General features: G+C 43.2%; 1 protein-coding gene across 1 annotated transcript in view; it reads left to right on the forward strand.

The window, feature by feature from the left end:
* LMBRD1 (LMBR1 domain containing 1) overlaps positions 1 to 23,169 on the forward strand; it is a 153,352-nt gene that overhangs the window by 98,856 nt on the left and 31,327 nt on the right. The window contains exons 10-11 of the mRNA XM_038743159.1: positions 22,189 to 22,253; positions 22,631 to 22,733. Of these exons, the coding sequence (XP_038599087.1) occupies positions 22,189 to 22,253; positions 22,631 to 22,733 (168 nt within the window). The remainder of the gene's footprint in view (positions 1 to 22,188; positions 22,254 to 22,630; positions 22,734 to 23,169) is intronic.

The following is a 23,169-nucleotide window of genomic DNA, read 5'->3' on the forward strand; positions in this document are numbered from 1 at the left end:
CTCAAGCCCATGCTCTTTCCACTAAGCCTCGCTACTTCTCTAAGCCTGTAAACCAAGTGCTCCCTTCTGCGCCTGTAGCCTTTCCTCCAACCCTTCTTTAGGCAGACACCAAGAATGGTAAAAGCAATAATAATGTAATCAGCTGTTAAGGTAAGAATGAAAACAAATCCGGTTCAAACTATCTTTCCCTGGAGCTAATATTTCCCCACCCCTGCTGTATTTATCTGTAGGCATCCCAGAGCTCCCAATTGTCTCTCTGATCCTTACCCATCTCCTCTTGAGGCATCCCAACTTCCAGTCTCCTTTTCCAAGTTATTCGGTTGCAGGTCTTTCCTTTCACCCCCTCAGGAGCAGGAGCTTCTCCTCCAGACTCCAACCTACCGGAACTCAAACCTCAAGGGTATCCAGCCTCTAATCTTCTCCATCCCATTTTGTCCATCCCAGGGTCCTTGCACAAGCTTCCCCCAAGTCCTGTTCTTCCAGGCATAATGCTCAGTTCTTTGCCTAAAGATGGCTGAAGATCTTCTCCTTCGCCTACCCAGGCTACTTCCCTCCCAATTTTTTGCTCAGCTAAATAATAATAATAATGGCATTTGTTAAGCACCTGCTATGTGCAAAGCACTGTTCTAAGCGCTGGGGAGTACAGTCTTCATCCCCATTTTGCAGATGAGGTAACTGAGGCACAGAGAAGTTAAGTGACTTGTCCAAAGCCACACAGCTGACAATTGGCGGAGTGGGGATTTGAACCGATGACCTCTGACTCCCAAGCCTGTGCTCTTTCCATTGAGCCACGCTGCTTCTCTAAATCATTTCACTACCCAATTTCCTGGCTTCGTCCACCTTCTAAGTTTGGGGGTCAGCGGAACTGGGCATCCCACTCCCATTTCCGGATTTTTCTGTAAGAATAATAATGATATTAAAGTTTTTATGGGACAACCCTGTCCTAAGTGCTGGGGTAGAAACAGGATAATCAATTTGGACACGGTCCTGGTCCCACATGGGCTGGCTTCCTAAGGGGGTTGGAGGACAGGTATTTAATTCCCAATTTACAGATTAGGAAACTGAGTCACAGGCAAGTGAAGTAACTTTCCCAAGATCACACAGCAGGAAAGTGGTGGGGCAAGGATGTAAACCCAGGCCTATGTTCTTTCCACTAGGCCAGGCTGCTTCTAGCATGGAACTGGAACTGCAGGTCCTTCCCCAAGAGAGAGACAGATTTCTCAAGATGAGGCTTTGTGAGCCTTCATGCTATTTCACTGTCCTGTTCCCTTCCAGCCATCTGAAGGTTCTTACATTGTCCTCCTGACAATAATTAAAGGAGAAAAATTTGTAGTTCATCTTCCAAACCTTCCCTGTTAATCCCACAAAAACTAGAACTTTGCCATTCAGTATTTGACTAATTTAAATGCCAGTTCCTTGAATGGTGATGAAAGGCTTTCCTCAGCATGTGGTCATTAATCTGTGAACTTCAGCTAGGCTGGATTTAAACAGCAGATGTTGAAATAAGGCAATTAGGAGAGCAGAGTTTATTGGGTATACTGAAGCATTAGTAAATGTTCAGTGTTTGACTTGGGCTCTCAATGTGTGCTGATTGTAATTTGTTTAAAATGTGTTTGCTGATCAGTAGTGATTATATATTACACCTCTTAATGTGGGGAGTAATTGCCATTTGACTCTTATCTTAAATGGAAGTGCCCTGATTCAGAACTCCAGAAAAACTTGGCAGCCTGCTTTTGTGATTTGGGCGGTTGGACTCTAGCCACCTTTTTCTCCAATATTTCATTGAATTGCCCTCTTCATTGTTTGAGGGGAAAAATTACTTCATATGAACAACGTCAAAAATTGATCACTGCCTAATGAGAGAAGGGTTGCAGTGTTTATATCAACTCTAAAAGCTTTTCAGAGGTAACTAATAAAATATTGCATAATGTAACAGGTTATTAAAATATTCATAAATAAGGTAGAGTATGAAAAATTGAAATTCTGTTCAGGGGACCGTGAATAATTGCTATTATAAGTCAGGGAGTCAGTGGTACCCAGGCAGTCAAACGGGGGTGTGTGGGGAAGGCAGAAGGATGGGGGGCCGTAGTGGAACATTGTGAGTAGCAAGAAATGTTTTGCTCCAGAACATAATCCCCAACTCTTTGCACCCGTCCCAGAAAGTGGCCTTGGCAGATAGAATGACCTGGAATATTAACATCTGAAAGCCAGGAGTTGCCTTGGCCTAATGTGGACCAGTGAGTAAAGGGTTTCCTTTCTCCCACCTAGAGAGATCTTTGTGCCTTAGTCCCTTGGTAACCACTAAGTCAACCAATCAATTGTATTAAGTGCTTACTATGTGCAGAGCACTGTACTAAGCACTTGGGAGAGTACAGTACAACAACTAGCAGTTATGTTCCCTGCCCATAATGAGTTTGCACCGAATTAAACAGCCCTGAAAACTCTGTGTTGGCCCTTTGCTTCTAAAGATGATGCCATGGAAGGTGGCATTCTATCCACATATATGGGTATCGCTGAGAAAGCGGCTACCCTACCCACAACCCGTTTTGCACATGAGCTCATCAAGGCGGTTTGCGTATATCCCTTGCAGAACCCATTGCCACTTTTCAAACTGCTTGTTGTTTTCCTGTATCACTGCAATCTCTTGCTCAAGAAGAAGTACCTCACCTGTCAGTTCTGGAAAGAAGGTTGGCTGGGTGGTAACTGGCCCCAAAGAAACTTGGGAAGCAATCCAAAGGCAGTGGTACTAGGAATGCTGAGCCATTATTCCACCTTCCCAGCCACGTAGGGTAGCCGTTACTGCCCTGTCCTGAATCTGGTTGCCAGGTGAGAGGTGTTGGTGGCCCGTTGACTCCTTTACTCCTCCCTCCATCCGTCTTCCCATGGTCCTGCCTTCCTCCTACTGCTGCTGCCACTTGAAATGTTCCAAAGACTTTAGGGTTTGAAAGGGAAGGGTTTTGTACAGCCTGAATTGCAGGCTTGTGCCCCCACCATCATCATCATCATCGATCGTATTTATTGAGCGCTTACTATGTGCAGAGCACTGTACTAAGCGCTTGGGAAGTACAAGCCACCAGGCTGCAGGAGAACCACTTTGGTTACAGGGGAGAAGGGGGAAGGCTAATGGCTCCTTTCTGGAAGTTCTTGGCCTATGAAATACAGGGTGGGGTCAGGGAGGGTAGCTGGGGTTCCCAGCCTTTTGCTTTAACCATGACATATTTTATACTGCAGTCCCATATTTTCTCATTTCAGCACCACCTACCGAGCTCAACTGATTTATTGCTTTGTTAGAAGCTATACATTAATTCTTGTTGTCCCGTCTTTGGCTGCATGTGTTCCTTTTCAATTCATAATATAGCCATTTCAGGAGCCTGTCGTTCTCCGTGCTGACCTGTCCCACTCAGCTCAGCCTCAATGCTTGGGAACTCATTTTGCAAACTTTAAAAATATACCAAGATACCTAGCAAAAGCTCAGGTTTGATTATCTTCATATAATAATAATAATGATGGCATTTATTAAGTGCTTACTATGTGCAAAGCACTGTTCTAAGTGCTGAGGAGGTTACAAGGTCATCAGGTTGTCCCACGGGGGGTTCACAGTCTTAATCCCCATTTTACAGATGAGGTAATTGAGGCACAGAAAAGTTAAGTGATTTGCCCAAAGTCACACAGCTGACAGTATGCGGAGCTGGGGTTTGAACCCATGACCTCTGACTCCAAAGCCCGTGCTCTTTCCACCGAGCGATGCTGCTTCTCTGGAATATCTAACTTCCACTCCAGAGTCTTAACACTGATTTTTACAATAGGCTCTTTTTATGTACTGAGCTTCTTTAACTCTCCAAGGAGATAGAAAAATTGTATTTTCTGATACCTTATGATTTAGTCCAGTACATTTTACTAATCTGCCTGCTCAATTGTATTTATTCATTCATTCAATCATATTTATTGAGCACTTATTGTGTGCAAGGCACTGTACTAAGTGCTTGGGAGCGTACCATATAACAGACACATTCCCTGCCCACAACAAACTCACAGTCTAGAGATGAGCTCACAGTCTGAGCGGTTATTGTGCATGGAGAACTCCAGTAAGCACTTGAAAGTACAACAGCAGAGTTGGTAGACTCGTTCCCCACCTACATTCTAGAAAGGGATATGGATATTAGTATAAATTCATGGATATCTTCATAAGTCCTGTGTGGCTGAAGGATAAAGGGTACAATTCCAAGTGCATGGGTGCTGCAGAAGGGAGTGGGAGAAGAGGAAATGAGGACTTAATTGGAGAAGGACTTTTGGAGATAAGCTTTTTAACAAGGCTTTCAAAGTGGGGAGAGTAATCATCTGGATGTGAAATGGGAGCCAGTGGCAGGACTTGGTTGAGAGGTCACCAGCAAGATAGATGAGATCAAAGAACAGTGAACAGAGAGGGAGTAGCAGGGTGAAGTATATGGGCTTGGTTGTGGTAGGAGGGGAGAAGTTTATTAAGTCCTTTAAAGCTAATTTTAAGGAGTTTGATGTAGAGGTGAATGGGCAACCACTGCAGGTTGTTGTGGGTGGGAAAACATGCCCTTCAAACATGCCCACATCTTTCCCTCATCCTGAAAAAACCCTTTCTTGACCCCACTTCCCCTTCTAGTTATCGCCCTATCTCCCTCCTACCCTTCCTTTCCAAACTCCTAGAACGAATCATCTACACTCGCTGCCTCAAATTCCTCAACTCCAATTCTCTCCTAGACCCCCCTCCAATCGGGCTTCTGTCCCATACACTCCACTGAAACTGCCCTCTCAAAGGTCACCAATGACCTCCTTCTTGCCAAATCCAGTGGCTCCTACTCTATCCTAATCCTCCTCGACCTCTCAGCTGCCTTTGACACTGGGGACCACCCCCTTCTCCTTAACACACTATCCAACCTTGGCTTCACAGACTCCATCCTCTCCTGGTTCTCCTCTTATCTCTCTCGCCGTTCATTCTCAGTCCCCTTTGCAGGCTCCTCCTCCCCCTCCCATTCGCTTACTCTAGGGGTTCCTCGAGGGTCAGTTCTTGGTCCCCTTCTGTTTTCCATCTATACTCACTCCCTTGGTGACCTCATTTGCTCCCACGACTTCAACTATCATCTCTACGCTGATGACACCCAAATCTACATTTCCTCCCCTGTTCTCTCTCCCTTCCTCCAGGCTTGTATCTCTTCCTACCTTCAGGACATCTCCACCTGGATATCTGCCTGCTACCTAAAACTCAACACATCCAAGACTGAGTTCCTTAACTTCCTGCCCAAACCCTGTCCTCTCCCTGACATCCTGTCCTCTCACTGTGGACGGCACTAGCATCCTTTCCATCTCACAAGCCCGCAACCTTGATGTCATCCTTGACTCTGCTCTCTCATTCACCTCACACATCCAATTCATCACAAAAACCTGCCTTCCCAACATTGCCAAGATCCACTCTTTCCTCTCCATCCAAATCGCTACCTTGCCGGTTCAATCTCTCATCCTCACTATACCTCGTTCTCGCCTGTCCTGCCATCGACCCCTGGCCCACATCCTATCTCTGGCCTGGAATGCCCTCCCTCCTCAAATCCACCAAACTAGCTTGCTTCCTCCCTTCAAAGCCCTACTGAGAGCTCACCTCCTCCAGGAGGTCTTCCCAGACTGAGCCCTCCCTTATCCTCTGCTCCTCCTCCCCTCCCTATCACCCCTACTCCCTCCCTTTGCCCTACTCCCTCCCCCTCCCCACAGCACTTGTGTATATTTGTACATATTAATTACTCTATTAATGATGTGTATATATTTTTAACATCTTGATGGTATTGACACCTTTCTACTTGTTCTGTTTTGCTGTATGTCTCCCCTTTCTAGACTGTGAGCTCGTTATTGGGTAGGGACTGTCTCTACATGTTGCCGAATTGTACGTTCCAAGTGCTTAGTACAGTGCTCTGCATACAGTAAGCACTCAGTTAATACAATTGAATGAATGAATGAACTGTTTGGTTTTGTAGAAAAATGGTCCAAGCCCCAGAGTGAAGTATGGACTAGAGTGGGAAGAGACAGCAGGCAGGGACGGTCAGCAAGAAGGATGATACAGTAATCATGGCGGGATAGGGTAAATACGTGGATTAACGTGGTAGCAGTTTGGATGCGGAGGGAAAGCTGGATTTTAGCAATGTGAAGGTTGAACCAAGAAGATTTAGTGCCCGATATTTAAACTTAGCCCAACTAGTGTGTGTACTTGCTCCATATTCCCTCAGCACTTTTCTCAAATTAGATCAATCAATTGTATTGAGCCCTTACTGTGTGCAGAGCACTGTGCTAAGCTCTTGGGAGAGTACAGTGTCAGAGTTGGTAGGTACTTTCCCTGCCCACAGTGAGTTTACAATTTAGAGGGGACACAATAATATAAATAGATAATTAATGGATGTGTACTTGTGCTGTGGGGCTGAGCATGGGGTGAGTAAAGGGTATAAATCTAAATGCAAGGGTGAAGCAGAAGGGAGTAGGAGAAGTGGAAATAAGGGCTTAGTTGCCTCTTGAATGAGAGATGCTTTCAAGATGGTGAGACTGATCATTTAAATACTCTAGTGGCCTAGAGGAAAGAGCATAGGCATGGAAGTCAGAGGACTTGGGTTTTAATCCTTGTTACACCACTTGATGGGGGGAGAGGGGGAGGTGGAGTTTGGGGGAAGGTGGGTAGTTCCAGACGAGGCGCAAGGCTTGGGCTAGGGGGTCGGTGGCAAGATCGAGGTTCAGTGCTTAGGTTAGCTGTAGTGGAGCAAAGGTGGGCTGAGTTGTAGTGTGAAATGTTACCTATGGGCTCGACCCATATCAGCATAACCTAATGCCCTATGCTGAAACCAGCTGGTTCCTGATAACATTGCCTGAGGAAGTGCTCTGGCAGATATTGCCTCCAGAGACTCATCCACTTCATTCATTCATTGTCGTATTTATTGAATGCTTATTGTGTGCAGAGTACTGTACTAAGCACTTAAAGTAAAATTGGAAAGTACAATCCATTTCCTCTGCTCCTGTAGCTGGAGTTTTCTCTGCAGTTCATGAACCCTCGTTTGGAGCTATGAATGACTTGACTGCTTTGCAAGATGCCATCTCTCTGCCACAGAGCAGTCTGCCAGGACAGCAGCAGGCTTCAGGTTTACGGGTTGCCCCTGATGGCTGCCCCATAGCCCATTCATTAAACTCCCATACCTTGCTCGTCTGGGATTGGGCCACACCTGCAAAGGGAGGGATGATTGCATCTGTGAAAAAGCTTTGGTGTTTCTCACTCATTTCCCAAGGTTGCAGGACAATCTAGCTGCATTGGCTTGATTTTTTTTTTTTGTCAGCCAAAAAGCTGCTTATTTGCCTCCCTGGGGCCACTTGGAAAATAAGTTGACTTGATTCAAATGCCTAAATGCATTGACAGTGCGCCATCAATACTTCTCTCCAAGGACTGTGGTATACCCGTGTGCTAAGGTGCTTGCTCAATCCATAGTTAAACACCCCTTAAAGGCAGATACAGCATGGTCTAGTGGCAAGAGCCCAGACCTGGGAATCAGAAGGATCTGGGTTGTAATTCCAGCCACTTGCCTGCTGTGTGTCCTTGGGCAAGTCACTTAACTTCTCTGTGCCTCAGTTACCTACCTTATCTGTAAAATCGGAATTAAGACCATAAGCCTCATGTGGGACGGGGACTGTGTCCAACCTGATTATCTTGTATCTACCCCAGCACTTAGTACAGTGCTTGGTACATAGTGCTTAACAAATGCCGTAATTATTATTGTAATTAGTAAATCGGATAGGTTAGGTAGGAGCTCAATAAACAGTAAGCGCTCAATAAATACGATTGATTGATTGAGGGGCAGAGAGTGCTTTCAATCGTATTTATTGAGTGCTTACTGTTTTCAGAGCACTGTACTAAGTGCTTGGGAAGTACATTAGGCAACATGTAGAGATGGTCCCTACCCAACAACAGGCTCACAGTCTAGAAGGGGGAGATGGGCAACAAAACAAAACATGTTTTAAAGTGCTTTAAAGCCAGTGGAAAGAAGTGTGCCTGCAGAGGTGGATAGACAGCCATTGGAGGTTCTTGAGGAGTGGAGAAACATGGATTATAAAAGAAAAATGGACTATTAAATGAGTTCTAGGACTAAATCTGCAGGAGGCTGCATAATTAGCTTTTTGTGCCTATTAAATACTTCTCAAAGTTTGAGAATTAGTCAAGTTTAGACCAAACAGCAATCTTCCTTTCTTCATAAAGCAACTTGAAGCCGGCTAACTCTGCTTCAAATACCTATAAATGCCTCTCAATCAATAATATTTATAAATTCATCTGATTTCTCTTTAATTCCAATATTTTAGTTTGCATTGGAGAAAGCAAAGTATAACAATTTCAGTGATGTGCTGCAGTGACAAAGTTTGAGGTTCTTTGTGGGATAAGTAGTCTTCTGAATGAAATGTAATTAACTCAACATCTGCATACTCATTTCTAAATTAAATTGCCTCCCAGTTCAACTCTTTTTATTATCCCTGTGTTTTCAGTGTCTTGAAAGTGGCACTGGGAACAGCTGCCTCCAAGATGCATTCAATAATAATTCCACAATTTCAGCTCAAGTGGGGGGAAATTGTGAGATTAAATTGAACCCCAAAAGGGACAGGGACCATGTCCAATTCCCTTTGATGGTAAACTTGTGGGCAGGGGACATATCTTCCAACCCGGTTGTATTGTACTCTCCAAGTGCTTAGTACAGTGCTCTGCACATAGTAAGCACTCAGTTTAATACCACTGAATGAATTCCATTGAATGAGGGATTGCATATCTATACCAGTCAACTGGAACCCTGGGGCCCGTGGGAGAAATGTATGGGATAACGCTTCAAACAGTGCAGATTCCCGGCCGGAGATTGTATTGTGGGGTGCCTATAACCTGGAGTAGGATTACACATGCCTGACCAAAGAAAACTATCTCTGTCACTACTTACATTGAAGGGTATAAAGAAGATCCACTGATGGTTATTAATGCTGATGACTGCGGCATTAATAAGCTCATTATTAAATATATCAAGGGGCAAGATCCTGGAATCACACCAGTGTAAAACTTTGTAGATACTGTTTTTAGTTTAAATGAGATGTTTTTCTCTCCAGTCTCTCCCTCCTTCCTGCCCCTTCTTTGACTCCCATCTTTCCCAATAGCATTTCAAACCTCCCACCTCTCTTCAAAATCTACCCCCTCCACCTGCACCTCCAGCACCATTCAATTGCACCTATCAATCAATCATATTTATCAAGCACTTATTGTGTGCAGAGAACTGTACTAAGTGCTTGGGGGTGGGGGGGTGTACACTGTAACAGGTGGTAAACATGTTCCCTGACCACAATGAGCTTATTCTGGGACTTAATCAAACTATTTGCCCCAGCCCTTCTTCTCTCCCTGACTGTTATTTTCAACTGTTTCGTCTAATAGTTTCTTCCCTACTACTTTCAAATGTGCTAATGGATCCCCTATTGCAAAAAACAACAAAAAAAAAATGCTTGACCCCTTGGCTCCCTCCAGTTATCATCCAATGGCCCTTCTACCATTCTCTTCCAAAGTCCTCAAGTGAGTTGCCTTCATCTGCTGTCTTACTTTCATCCAGTTCTCTCTTTGACCCTCTCCCAATCTGGCTTTTTCCCCCTTCAATACACCGAAATTGCTCTCACAAAGGTCACCAGTGATCTTCTTGCCAAATCCAATGTCTTGTACTACATATCCTGGAAACATTGTCCAAACTTGGCTTCACTGGCACTGTTCTCTCCTGGTTTTTCTCCTATTCCTCTGCCCACTCATTCCCAGTGTTTCACAGACTTCTCTTCTTGCCTCCCACTCACTTAACTGTGGGAGTCCCTCAAAATTCTGTAACTTTTAAGCATGCAATATTCACCTAACCCTCAGCTCCATCTCTGTAACTACATCTCTGTAGTTTATATGTCAACTGTGTGTGCAGAGCATTGTACTAAGCACTTGAGAATTCAACAATATAACAGACACAGTCCCTGCCCACAACAAGCTTGGTCAGAGGCAGAATGTGGGCAAAACGTAGGCAGTGAGATGGACAAGATCGATGTACAGTAAGTAGGCTGAAATTGGAGGAGTGAAGTGCCGGCTAGGTTATAGTAGGAAAGTAATGAGTGAAGTAGGAAGGGGCAAGGTGATTGAGTGTTTTAAAGACGATAGTAAGGCGTTTGCGGAGGTGGATGAGTAACCATTGGAGATTCTTGAGGGAGTGAGGAAACATGGACTGAGCATTTTTGTAGAAAAAGGATCCTGGCAATAGAGTGAAGTATGGACTGGAGTGGGGAGAGACAGGAGGCAAGGAGGTTAGTAATGAGGCTGATGCAGTAATCAAGGCAGGTTAGGATAAATGCTTGGGTTAATATGGTAGCAGTTCAGATGGAGAGGAAGAGGAGGATTTTAGCAGTGTTGTGAAGGTTGAACTGACAGGATTTAGTGACAGGTTTAATATGGAAGTTGATAAAGAGGAATCAAGGGTAATGGCAAGATTATGGGCTTGTGAGACCAATAGTGCAGTCCATAGTGATGGGAAAGTCATGAAAGAATGGTTTGGGTGGAAAGATAACAGAAGTCCTTAAAATTAAAGTGATGACGGCAGGTAATCCAAGTAGAGTCGTCTTGAAGGCAGGAATAAATGTGAGTCTGCATAGAGGGAGAGAGATCTGGGCTGGAGATGTAGATTTGGGAATCATCCACATAGAGGTGTAGTTGAAGCCATGGGAACAAATGAGTTCTCCAACAGAATGGGTGTAGGTGGAGAATAGAACAGAATCTTGAGGGACACCCACAATTAGGGGAGAAGCAGAGGAGGAGCCTCTGAAAGAAACTGAGAATGAGTAGCCAGAGAGATTTTTTTGTGGTATTTGTTAACCACTTACTATGTTCCAGGCATTGTACTAAGCATGGAGGAAGATTCAAGCTAATCAGGTTGCGCGCAGTCACAGGGTTAATCCGTGTTTTACAGATGAGGTAATAGGCACAGAGAAATTAAGCAACTTACCTAAAGTCACACCGCAGTAAGTGGCAGAGATGGGAGGCAGCATGGCTTAGTGAAAAGAGCACAGGTTTGGGAGTTAGGTCGTGAGTTCTAATCCCGGCTCCACCGCTTTTCAGCCATGTAACTTTGGACAAGTCACGTAACTTCTCTGTGCCTCAGTTAACTCATCTGTAAAATGAGTATTAAGATTGTGAGCCCCATATGGGACAACCTGATTACCTTGTATCTACCCCAGTGCTTAGAACAGTGCTTGGCACATAATAAGGGCTTAACAAAGACCATCATTATTATTTGAACCCAGATCATTCTGACTCCCATGCTGCTTTCCATTTTATTAATATCTGTCTCTGCCTTGAGGTTGTAATTTCTCTCTCTGCCAACTGTTACATTGTATACCCTCCAAGCACTTAGTACAGTACTGTGGCTTCAATAGGATTGATTGATTCAATGGAATTGTAAGCAAATAAAATATTTTAAAACTAGGTATACATTTTAATTGGATAAATTGTTTTAAAATTAAGAAAATCCATGTTAGAATCTGAATCATTGCTTCTGTTGCTAAGTTTGACTTGGTAGCAAATTACATCATTATGTTGCTCATGGACTATAATGAAAGTTTTTAGATGTTTGTATAGTTACCTTTTTTATATTAATGTATGACATCAATATGCTTTTGAACTATACCCAGATTATCCATAAGGGAAAAATGTTAAATACTTAATAGGATAACGTAGCTTGAGTGGAAATTATCCTTTAGCCTAAAGGAATTAGTGTACCAATCTGATTCATAATTTATAATCCCTATTAATAAATGTTTGAAGGATATATGCAGATGTAAATATACATGCTAGAAAATGAATGATCAATTCAAGACTGTGCTTGATCATAGTTCAAGAATATCGGTAGAAACAAAAGTACTAATCATAGTTGAGCGCATACTGTGTGCAGGGCACTGTACTAAGCGTTCGGGAGAATACGAACACAGAAGTATAACAGACAACTCCCTGTCGACAACAAGCTTATTAAGTTACAGAATGGCTGAAAATTTGGGTAAAATTAATGAAATATTAAATTGACATTTAAGCCTCTCAAAATAGCCCAGGCCTATAAAAATCATTTCATATATGTTGTATCCAATTATCTTTCTGGTACTCAAATCACTTTAAACGAGGCTCGACATTTTCTATATATTAATATGAACGAAAGGCATGGAGGTGGTGAGGAAGATGGGGTGCTCCCAATTCTTTATTCATGGGGTGATCCTGCTGAAAGATGATGCTGGATATTCATCAGTATGATTAATTTATTGGAGTATTAGACCACTTATATGAAATCTTTGGTCTGGGAAGTGGTGAGGAAAGGAAGACATTTTATTCTGGGTTATTAGATTTGAAGACTTTGGGTTTTGGGTTTTTTTTGTTTTTTTTTTTTTGTATTTTGTTTTTATCATGTTTTGTTATTCCTGGTAACTATGGTGAGCGGCTCCTAAACCAGCCTCGCATTTGGTCTTACTCAGTTTTCCTGTGGCCAGCCAAGTTAATTCATCCATTTGATCGTATTTAGTGAACATTTACTGTGTGCAGAGCACCGTACTAAGTGCTCGGGAGGAGAGCACAATATAACAATGAACAGACACATTCTTTGCCTACAATGAGATTACAGTCTGAGGGGGCCAAGGGGAAGGAGTGGAAAGAGCATGGGTTTTGGAGTCAGAGGACTTAGGTTCTAATACAGGCTCTGCCACTTGCTTGCTGTGTGATTTTTGTGCAAGTCTTAGTAATCTTAGTGATTTTAGAGAAGCAGCATGGCATGGAAAGAGCACGGGCTTGGGAGTCAGAGGTCGTGAGTTCTAATACCACTTGTCTGTTGTGTGACCTTGGGTAAGTCATTTCACTTCTCTGTGCTATAGTTACCTCATCTGTAAAATGGGGATTAAGACTGTGAGCTCCATGTGGGACAACCTGATTACCTTGTATCTACCCCAGTGCTTAGAACAATGCTTGTCACATAGTAAGCGCTTAACAAATATACCATTATTATTATTATGAAGTCACTTGTCTGTACCTCAGTTTCTTCATATGTAAAATGGGGTCTAACTCCATCAGGTCTGAGCTCCCCAAAGTCACTCCTCCCCCTTCTCCAACCCCCGGCTCTCAACCCTCTCCGCTACTCTCCCATCCTTCCCAGCAGTATCCTCAGATGAGATCTCCTCCCTCCTCCCAAGTGCTACTCCGGCCACCTGTGCTTCTGACTCCATTCCCTCTCACCTTATTAAATTTCTTGCCCCTTCCCTCCTCCCCTCCTTAACTTCCATCTTCAACCGCTCACTCTCCACTGGTTCCTTCCCCTCTGCCTTCAAACATGCCCACGTCTCCCCCATCCAAAAAAACCCCTGCTCTTAACCCCACCTCCCCTTCTAGTTTTCGCCCTATCTCCCTCCCATCATTCCTTTCTAAACTCCTTGGATGAGTCATCTACACCCGCTGCCTCGAATTCCTCAACGCCAACTCTCTCCTCGACCCCCTCCAATCTGGCTTCCGCCCCCTACATTCCACCGAAACTGCTCTCTCAAAGGTCACCAATGACTTCCTGCTTGCCAAAACCAACAGCTCCTACTCTATCCTAATCCTCCTCGACCTCTCATATGCCTGCGACACTGTGGACCACCCCCTTCCTCCTCAACACGCTATCCAACCTTGGCCTCACAGACTCCGTCCTCTCTTGGTTCTCCTCTTATCTCTCTGGCTGTTCATTCTCAGTCTCTCTTGCGGGCGCCTCCTCCCCCTCCCATCCCCTTACTGTAGGGGTTCCTCAAGGGTTAGTTCTTGGTCCCTTTCTGTTCTCTATCTACACTCACTCCCTTGGTGAACTCACTCTCACGGCTTCAACTATCATCTCTACGCTGATGACACCCAAATCTACATCTCTGCTCCTGCTCCCTCTTCCTCCCTTCAGGCTCGGGTCTCCTCCTGCCTTCAAGACATCTCCATCTGGATGTCTGCCTGCCATCTAAAACTCAGTATGTCCAAGACTGAACTCCTTATCTTCCCTCCCAAACCCTCCCTGACTTTCCCATTACTGTTGACGGCACTACCATCCTTCCCATCTCACAAGCTCGCAACCTTGGTGTCATCCTTGACTCTGCTCTCTTGTTCATCCCTCACATCCAATCCGTCACCAAAACCTGTCGGTCTCACCTCCACAACATCGCCAAGATCCACCGTTTCCTCTCCATCCAAACCGCTACCCTGCTGGTTCAATCTCTTGTCCTATCCTGACTGGATTACTGCATCAGTCTCCTCTCTGATCTCCCATCCTCCTGTCTCTCCACACTTAATACTTCACGCTGCTGCCGGAAACATCTTTGTGCAGAAACACTTTGGGCATGTTACTCCCCTCCTCAAAAATCTCCAGTGGCTACCAATCAACCTATGCATCAGGCAAAAACTCCTCACTCTTGGCTTCAAGGCTGTCCATCACCTCACCCTGTCCTACCTCACCTCCTGTCTTTCCTTCTACAGTCCAGCCCGCACCCTCCGCTCCTCTGCTGCTAACCTCCTCACCATGCCTTGTTCTCACTTGTCCCACCGTCGACCCCTGGCCCACATCCTCCCCCTGGCCTGGAATGCCCTCCCTCCGTACATCCACCAAGGTAGCTCTCTTCCTCCCTTCAAAGCCCTACTGAGAGCTCACCTCCTCCAGAAGGCCTTCCCAGACTGAGCACCCTCCTTCCTCTCTCCATCCCCATCACCCCCGCCCTACCTCCTTCCCCTCCCCACAGCGCCTGTATATATGTTTGTACAGATTTATTACTCCATTTTACTTGTACATATTTACTATTCTATTTATTTTATTTTGTTAATATGTTTTGTTTTGTTGTCTGTCTCCCCCTTCTAGACTGTGAGCCTGCTGTTGGGTAGGGACCGTCTCTATATGTTGCCAACTTGTACTTCCCAAGCTCTTAGTACAATGCTCTGCACACTGTAAGTGCTCAATAAATATGATTGAATGAATGAATGAATCCCTGTTTTCCCCTCCTGCATAGACTGTGAGCCCCATGTTGGGCAGGAACTGTGCCTGACATGATTACTCTCTATCTACCCCAGCACTTGTGCTTGGCAGCATAGTGCTTGACCCAAAGTATGTGCTTAACACATCACAATAATAAAAATAATAGTGAGTTTTTATTTAGTGAGTATAGTCATCTGCTCTATGGAAGTGATGAGTGCTCTTGCCCCCACAAATTTTTGCAGGAGCAGATGCCACAAATAAACACAACAAAGGAAAGTCATTTTGTTTTCACAGAATTGTTGGTCCCATTTGAAACACACACACACACACACACACACACACACACACACACACACTCACTCACTCACTCACTCTCTCTCTCTCTCTCTCTCTCTCTCTCTCTCTCTGTTTGTCTCTCTGTCCCTCTCTCTCTCTCTCTCTCTCTCTCTCTCTCTCTCTCTCTCTCTCTCTGTCTCTCTCTTTTTCCTAGATAGTGGTGTCATATTCTAGTATTAAAGACAGGTCTAGGTATCAGTGTATGTTTTGGAAATCCATGGCCAATAACATTTTTAGTTTCAAGGAGTAAATTTATGATTGACTTGGAAAAACTTGAACAGATTCCTCTTCGAATATATTTGCTTTAAAATTTGAGAGTTAGAGCTTTAATCCTAGTTAAATCCTTTGGCCTTCATTTTTAGACTTCTAAAATGTGAGATTTATAAATAAAATCTAGAGTTGAGGGTTTGCATGTTAATTGTCTCTTATAGTGATAGTTAAAAGCTGGATGATTTTTCTCTTTCCTAGTTTGCTAAAATGTAGTAATTTTATAACCAGCATTTTGTGCTCTGGATGTTGAACTCCCATTTTTGTTGGGATCAGGAATTCCATTTAAGATCTTTCTTTTAGCATTTAAAGACTCATGCCTAATCAGTCTGTAGGTGTAAGTAAGGAATTAGCATTTCAAATACTTAAATTTGATAGTCCAATTCTCCTTATTTAGTTTTAAATTTTTTTCCATTTACACCTTAAATCATGAATGTTACAAAATGTATTAAGGTGAAAAGGTGGAAATACAAAAATGACCTGTTTAATAATAATAATTATGGTATTTATGCACTTATTCTGTGCCAGGCACTGTACTGAGCACTGGGGTAGATACAAGAAAATTGGGTTGGACACAGCCCCTGTCCACATGGGGTTCACAATCTTACTCCTCATTCATTCATTCATTCATTCAATTGTATTTATTGAGTGCTTACTGTGTGCAGAGCACTGTACTAAGTGCTTGGGAAGTACAAGTTGGCAACATATAGAGATGGACCCTACCCAACAGCGGACTCACAGTCTAGAAGGGGGAGACAGATAACAAAACAAAACATATTAACAAAATAAAAATAAATAGAATAAATATGTACAAGTAAAATAAATAAATAAATACATACATACAAACATATACAGGTGCTGTGGGGACGGGAAGGAGGTAAGGCAGGGGAGATAGGGAGGAGGGGGAGAGGAAGGAGGGGGATCAGTCTGGGAAGGCCTCCTGGAGGAGGTGAGCTCTCAGTAGGGCTTTTTACAGATGAGGTAACTGAGGCCCAGAGAAGTGAAGTGACTTGCCCAAGGCCACACAGCAGACAAGTGGCAAAGCCAGGATTTGAAGCCTTGACCACTTGACTGTCAGGCCCATGGTTTTTCCACTGTGCCATGCTTCTGCTTTCCCTCATGCACAGTAGGACCTGACTTTAACTCCACACATTTAAACTTCTCAGAGCTAGAGTGAAATAGAAAGATGGAACTTGGTTTGGAGTGAGATGGAAATAGTTTGAGTGATGGATCAGGGAGATAAAATAGAGGGAAGCTGATGAATTGAGGAGTTGTTGAAGAGTCATCTCATCCAAGAGGCCTTTTTTACCCCTCCCTTCTGTGCTGCCCTTGCACTTGGATTTGCACCCTTTATTCATCCCTCCCTCAACTCCCCAGTCCTAATATACATATCCATAATTTACTTATAGTAATGTCTGCCTCCCCCTCTAGACTTTAAGCTCACTGTGATCAGGGAACATATCTATCAACTCTGTAATATTGCTCTCTCCCATGCTTTTAGTACAGTGCCCTGCACTGTAAGTGCTCAATTGATTGCTTCATTGAATTTCTGAATGAAAGGATAAGGTCCTTGAGGGAGCTTATATGTCTCTTACCTCATGTATTTCTCATAAAAGAAGCAGCATGGCTCAGTGGCCAGAGCATGGTCCTGGGAGTCAGAAGTTATGGGTTCTAATCCAGGATCTGCCACTTGTCTGCTGGGTAACCTTGGGCAAGTCACTTCACTTCTCATTGCCTATTGCCTCATCTGTATAATGGGGATTGAGACTGTGAGCCCCACGTGGGAAAGGGCTATCCTGACTGGATTACTGCATCAGCCTCCTCTCCGATCTCCCATCCTCCTGTCTCTCCCCACTTCAGTCCATGCTTCATGCCGCTGCCCGGATCGTCTTGGTGCAGAAATGCTCTGGGCATGTTACTCCCCTCCTCAAAAATCTCCAGTGGCTACCAATCAACCTACGCATCAGGCAAAAAATCCTCTCCCTGGGCTTCAAGGCTGTCCATCACCTCTCCCGCTCCTACCTCACCTCCCTTCTCTCCTTCTCCAGCCCACCCTGCACCCTCCGCTCCTCTGCCGCTAATCTCCTCACTGTGCCTCGTTCTCGCCCGTCCCGCCATCGACCCCCAGCCCACGTCATCCCCCTGGCCTGGAATGCCCTCCCTCTGCACATCCGCCAAGCTAGCTCTCTTCCTCCCTTCAAAGCCCTACTGAGAGTTCACCTCCTCCAGGAGGCCTTCCCAGATTGAGTCCCCCCTTCTTCTCCCCCTCCTCCCCCTCCCCATCCCCCCTGCCTTACCTCCTTCCCCTCCCCACACCACCTGTATATATGTATATATGTTTGTATGTATTTATTAGTCTATTTTACTGGTACATATGTATTCTATTTAGTTTATTTTGTTAATATGTTTTGTTTTGTTGTCTGTCTCCCCTTTGTAGACTGTGAGCCCACTGTTGGGTAGGGACCATCTCTATATGTTGCCAACTTGTACTTCCCAAGCGCTTAGTACAGTGGTCTGCACACAGTAAGCACTCAATAAATACGATTGAATGAAAGGGACTGTGTCCATCCTGATTTGCTTGTATCTACCCCAGTGCTTACTACAGTGCCTAGTACATAGTAAGCATTTAACAAATACCATCATTATTATTATTATTATTATTATTATTGTTATTATTACTCTAAGATTTTGAGAGAGGTTTGACAGCAGAATGGGCATGTGGTGGAACTGGATCAGGAAAACTGAAACTAAGTTTGGGGTTGGATGTAGAGTTTGGAATGGAGCATTGCGTTGAGTTGGAATGGAGCATTGCATTGGTGAATTAGGAAAAGGCTTCTGTAGGTTAGGAGGTAGTGAAGGTGTTTGGATTGAGGGTTTGGTTTGGCCCAGGGTTCTTACTTTACCCTTTTTTCCTTTGCCCCTTCTTCCCTAATGAAAAGTGGATTAGAAAAGACTCCCTAAAAATGGCCTGCCAATTATAATAATGGTATTAAGAGCTTACTTTGTGGCAAGCACTGTATTAAGTGCTGGGGTAGATAGAAGATAATCATCCATTCATTTCATTTGATTGTATTTGAGTACTAACTGTGCAAAGCACTGTACTAAGCACTTGGGAGAGTACAAGGCCCTTCAAGGCCCTTCTGAGAGCTCACCTCTTCCAGGAGGCCTTCCCAGACTGAGCTCCCTCCTTCCTCATCCCCTTCTCCCCCCTCCATCCCCCCCACCTTACCTCCTTCCCTTCCCCACAGCACCTGTATATATGTGTATATGTTTGTATTTATTTATTACTCTATTTTACTTGTACATATCTATTCTATTTTATTCTGTTAATATGTTTTGTTTTGTTCTCTGTCTCCCCCTTCTAGATTGTGAGCCCACTGTTGGATAGGGACCGTCTCTATATGTTGCCAACTTGTACTTCCCAAGCGCTTAGTACAATGCTCTGCACACAGTAAGTGCTCAATAAATACGATTGAATGAATGAATACAGTGTAATCAACCGGTCCTACCTACATGGAGCACATAGGCTAAGTGGGAAGGAGAACCTTTGAATCCCCATTTTGCCAGTGAGGAAAATGAGGCACTGATAAGTGATTTGTCCACGATCAAACAGCAGGTAAGTGGGGGAGCTGGGTTTAGAACCCAGGTCCACAGACTCCCATGCCGACGCTCTTCCCGCTTGCCTTTCTCGTGAAAAGCTCAGCAGAGGCCTACATCTCAGGAGTTTTAACTAATTAGCATATAAAATTAGCCATTATGCTGTAAATCAACATTTTTGAAACTGTCGTAGTACTTCACATCTGTACATCCATGAGATTAGACTTTGAGTGAAACCTTATTCAATTGATCAGTGACATTGTGTTGTCAGGAACAGGCATCACATTTGGTGCTAACTTTTGAGGAAGTCACTAATGTAATCAAACCTTTAAAAATGGTAAAGCACTTGGATGGGGTTAAACCTTCTAAGATTTTTTATTAACTTAAATTACTGTACAAATATTGCAGGCATTTAGGAGTGTCCTAGCTCATTATATGCAGAAGATATGACTTGAATAAGTGATGAAGAATACTGTTGACCATATTCTCTCTGCATCAGAGCAAAAGTACAGACTGGCCAACATAGCTGTGGGAAGCTAAATCTAGGAGAGGAGCAGGCAGCAGCCTCAGAACCTATGTCCTGAATCCTGTAGCATTTGCCACTCTTGGTGGCCTGACTGCTGGAAACTTCCAAATAAAAGTTTACCATAGCCACCCACAATGATATAGCAGGGCTGGCCAGAATTAAATCTTCAGTCCAGTCCTTTTCCCAGAATACAACTTATTCTATTTGGTGTGTTTAAAAAATAAATGGTGTGGGAATTCTAACAACGTAATAAATGTTATTTATTTATATATTTATTATGCTATTCACTCAAACCTGGGTGAGTTGCAATAATAATAATAATAATGATGGCATTTGTTAAGCACTTACTATGTACAAAGCACTGTTCTAAGCACTGGGGAGAATACAAGGGGATCAGTTTGTCCCATGTGGGGCTCCCAGCCTTCATCCCCATTTTACAGGGAACTGAGGCTCAGAGAATAGTAATGATGGCATTTGTTAAGCACTTACTATGTACAAAGCACTGTTCTAAGCGCTGGGGAGAATACAAGGTGATCAGTTTGTCCCACGTGGGGCTCACAGTCTTCATCCCCATTTTACAGGTGAGGGAACTGAGGCTCAGAGAAGTTTAAGTGACTTGCCCAAAGTCACACAGCTGACAAGTGGCGGAGGAGGGATGCAATGTTATCGTAATGGACACAGTCCATGTCCTGTACAGGCTTCAAAAGCTTTCATTTCCCTATTTTGTAAATAGGTTAACTGAGGTTTTAAGAGGGTGACTTTAGGCCCTATAATTGAAATGTTAATATTTGTTATGGGTTTACTATGTGGTAAACTCTATACTAAATTCTAGGGTAGATACGAGGTAATCAGACAACACACAGTCCCCGTTCCACATGAGCCTCAGTCTAAGTAGAAGGGAGAATAGGCCTGGAACCCATTTTATAGGTGAGGAAACTGAGGCACGGAGAAGTTATGACTTGCTCAAGATCACACTGCGGGCTAGTGGCAGAGCTGAGATTAGAATCCAGGTGCTCTGACTCTCAAGTTCATGTTCTTTCCACTAGGCCATGTTGCTTCCCAGACTATTAACTGTGTCTGATTTGATTATCTTGTGTCTATCTCAGTGCTTAGTACAGTATTTGGCACACAGTAAGTGCTTAACAAGTGCCACGATATTTATTTATTTTTGAAGCAGGAGATCTAGGTTCTAATCTCAGCCATGCCACTTGTCTACTGTGTGACCTGGGGCAAGTTACTTCTCCAGGTCTTTGTTTTCTCCTTCATAAAACTGGGATTAAATATCCATTCTCCCCTCCCCTTAAACTGTAAGGAACCTATGATATGATTGTATTGTGAGGAAGTGCTTAAAAATACAACAATTATTAACAAATGTTTATTATATTACTATTACCCTTAGTCACACAGTGGCAAATTTTGGGACTAGATCCCGACTTTCCGGATATATAGTCTCATGTTCTTTCCACTAGGCCATTCTTGCTATCCACCTGAAAACTTTCTATTCAACAAGCTGCGAGCACAAAAGTAGCTGAGAATGAAATCCTGGAGTTTACTGTATTATGATGAATTTGCACATCAGGTTTTAGTAATCTGTGTGTCTGTTCTGTGCCTCGCAGTTAGATAAATGTATAAACGACTAGAATCGTATCACCAGGAAATTTCACCAGGAAATCTCTTGTGTAACATAACCCTTTAACTGGTCCAAAGACTTTATCCTTTAGAGAACAAGCTTCAAACCAAATTGAAAGCTTTCAAAACGATAATAGTCCCCAGTCATCCATACTTATAAGCCATGTAAGTATGCGTGGCTTCATGAGCTGTATTGCTCCTGACTTTTCAATCAATCTGTCATATTGAGTGCGTACTTTGTGAAGACTGTACAAAGTGCTTGAGAACAATATGAGTTGGTACACATATTCCCTGCCCACAGTGAGTTTACAGTCCAGACACAGTACACAGTCCCAAGTCCCAAGACAGTCTCAACAGTAATGAAGCCTGAAAATGGGTATCCATTTCCACTTAGAAGTACTTTTTAAAGTATAGCTTCAGATACACATAATAAGAAACATCTCCTAAAGTAATTCTCACACACACACACACACACACACACACACACACACACACACACACACACAGAGAGAGAGAGAGAGAGAGAGAGAGAGAGAAAATCTTTGCCACTAGTCCACCAAGGTTATTTCATTTTTGCTGTGTAAAGGTTGCTTCAGGGACTGAGTCTTTTTTAGGTGGCTTCTATCAGTCCAAGGTTATTAGAACATTTATTTGAGTGGTTGAAAATTCTTTGTTAAATTAGAATGTGTCTTGGATCAACTTGATTTTTGTCACAAGCATCTCGTGATTAGTATATCTGAGCAAAAAGGCTTTTGAGCTACTTTAGCAAACTGTCTTATTTTTTTCTAGATCGTATGGGGAGTATTTTTTATCCTGGTGGCATTGTTGTTCACGATCTCTCTCTTCCTGTCAAAGTAAGTATATTGTGACATGCTTTTCAGTGTTCTGCATAAAGTAAGCGCTCAATAAATATGATTGAATAACATCCCAATAACACTATTTGTATTGAAATTTATTAATGTCATCTAATTCATCTTAAGGTATGTACTTGAAATATTATACAGTTGTACCTTTCATAAAAAAAAAATCTAAATCAGTCCTGAAATTTTCCTGTCTTTCATGTCTCAACTAGGTCTGATACAGGTGTACCTTTAATTCAATAGAAAAAATCAAATCATGTTTCATAGCATAAAGAAATCTTGCCGATCTTCCTAGTTTGGGTTAAGCAAAACTGCATTTTGAGATGCTTTAAATGTTTGATTTTAATGAGTTACTACTTTTTTTCCTTTAGTCTGGACAAAGCTCTTCATTCAGCTGGAATTGATTCTGGTTTCATCATTTTTGGAACCAACTTGAGCAATCCTCTTAATATGCTTTTACCCATTCTACAAACAGTAAGTAAAAACTTAACATTTTGCAGAACAGCAGTACAGTATTTCAAAATTCTGTTTGATGTAGAGAAGCAGCGTGGCTCAGTGGAAAAGAGCACGGGCTTTGGAGTCAGAGGTCATGGGTTCAAATACCAGCTCCACCAATTGCCAGCTGTGTGACTTTGTCACTTAACTTCTCTGTGCCTCAGTTACCTCTTCTGTAAAATGGGGATTAAGACTGTGAGCCCCCCATGGGACAACCTGATCACCTTATAACCTCCCCAGGGCTTAGAACAGTGCTTTGCACATAGTTAGCGCTTAAAAAATGCCATTATTATTATTATTATGTACATGAAAGGTGTTTTCAATATCAACCTGATTTTGATTATTAACAGTTTTTTGGCATATGGAACTTATAGGAAATACCCTATTGGATTGATTTAGGAAACCTCACTAGGGC

Source organism: Tachyglossus aculeatus, chromosome 1, assembly GCF_015852505.1.
Source record: "Tachyglossus aculeatus isolate mTacAcu1 chromosome 1, mTacAcu1.pri, whole genome shotgun sequence".
Taxonomy (NCBI): domain Eukaryota; kingdom Metazoa; phylum Chordata; class Mammalia; order Monotremata; family Tachyglossidae; genus Tachyglossus; species Tachyglossus aculeatus.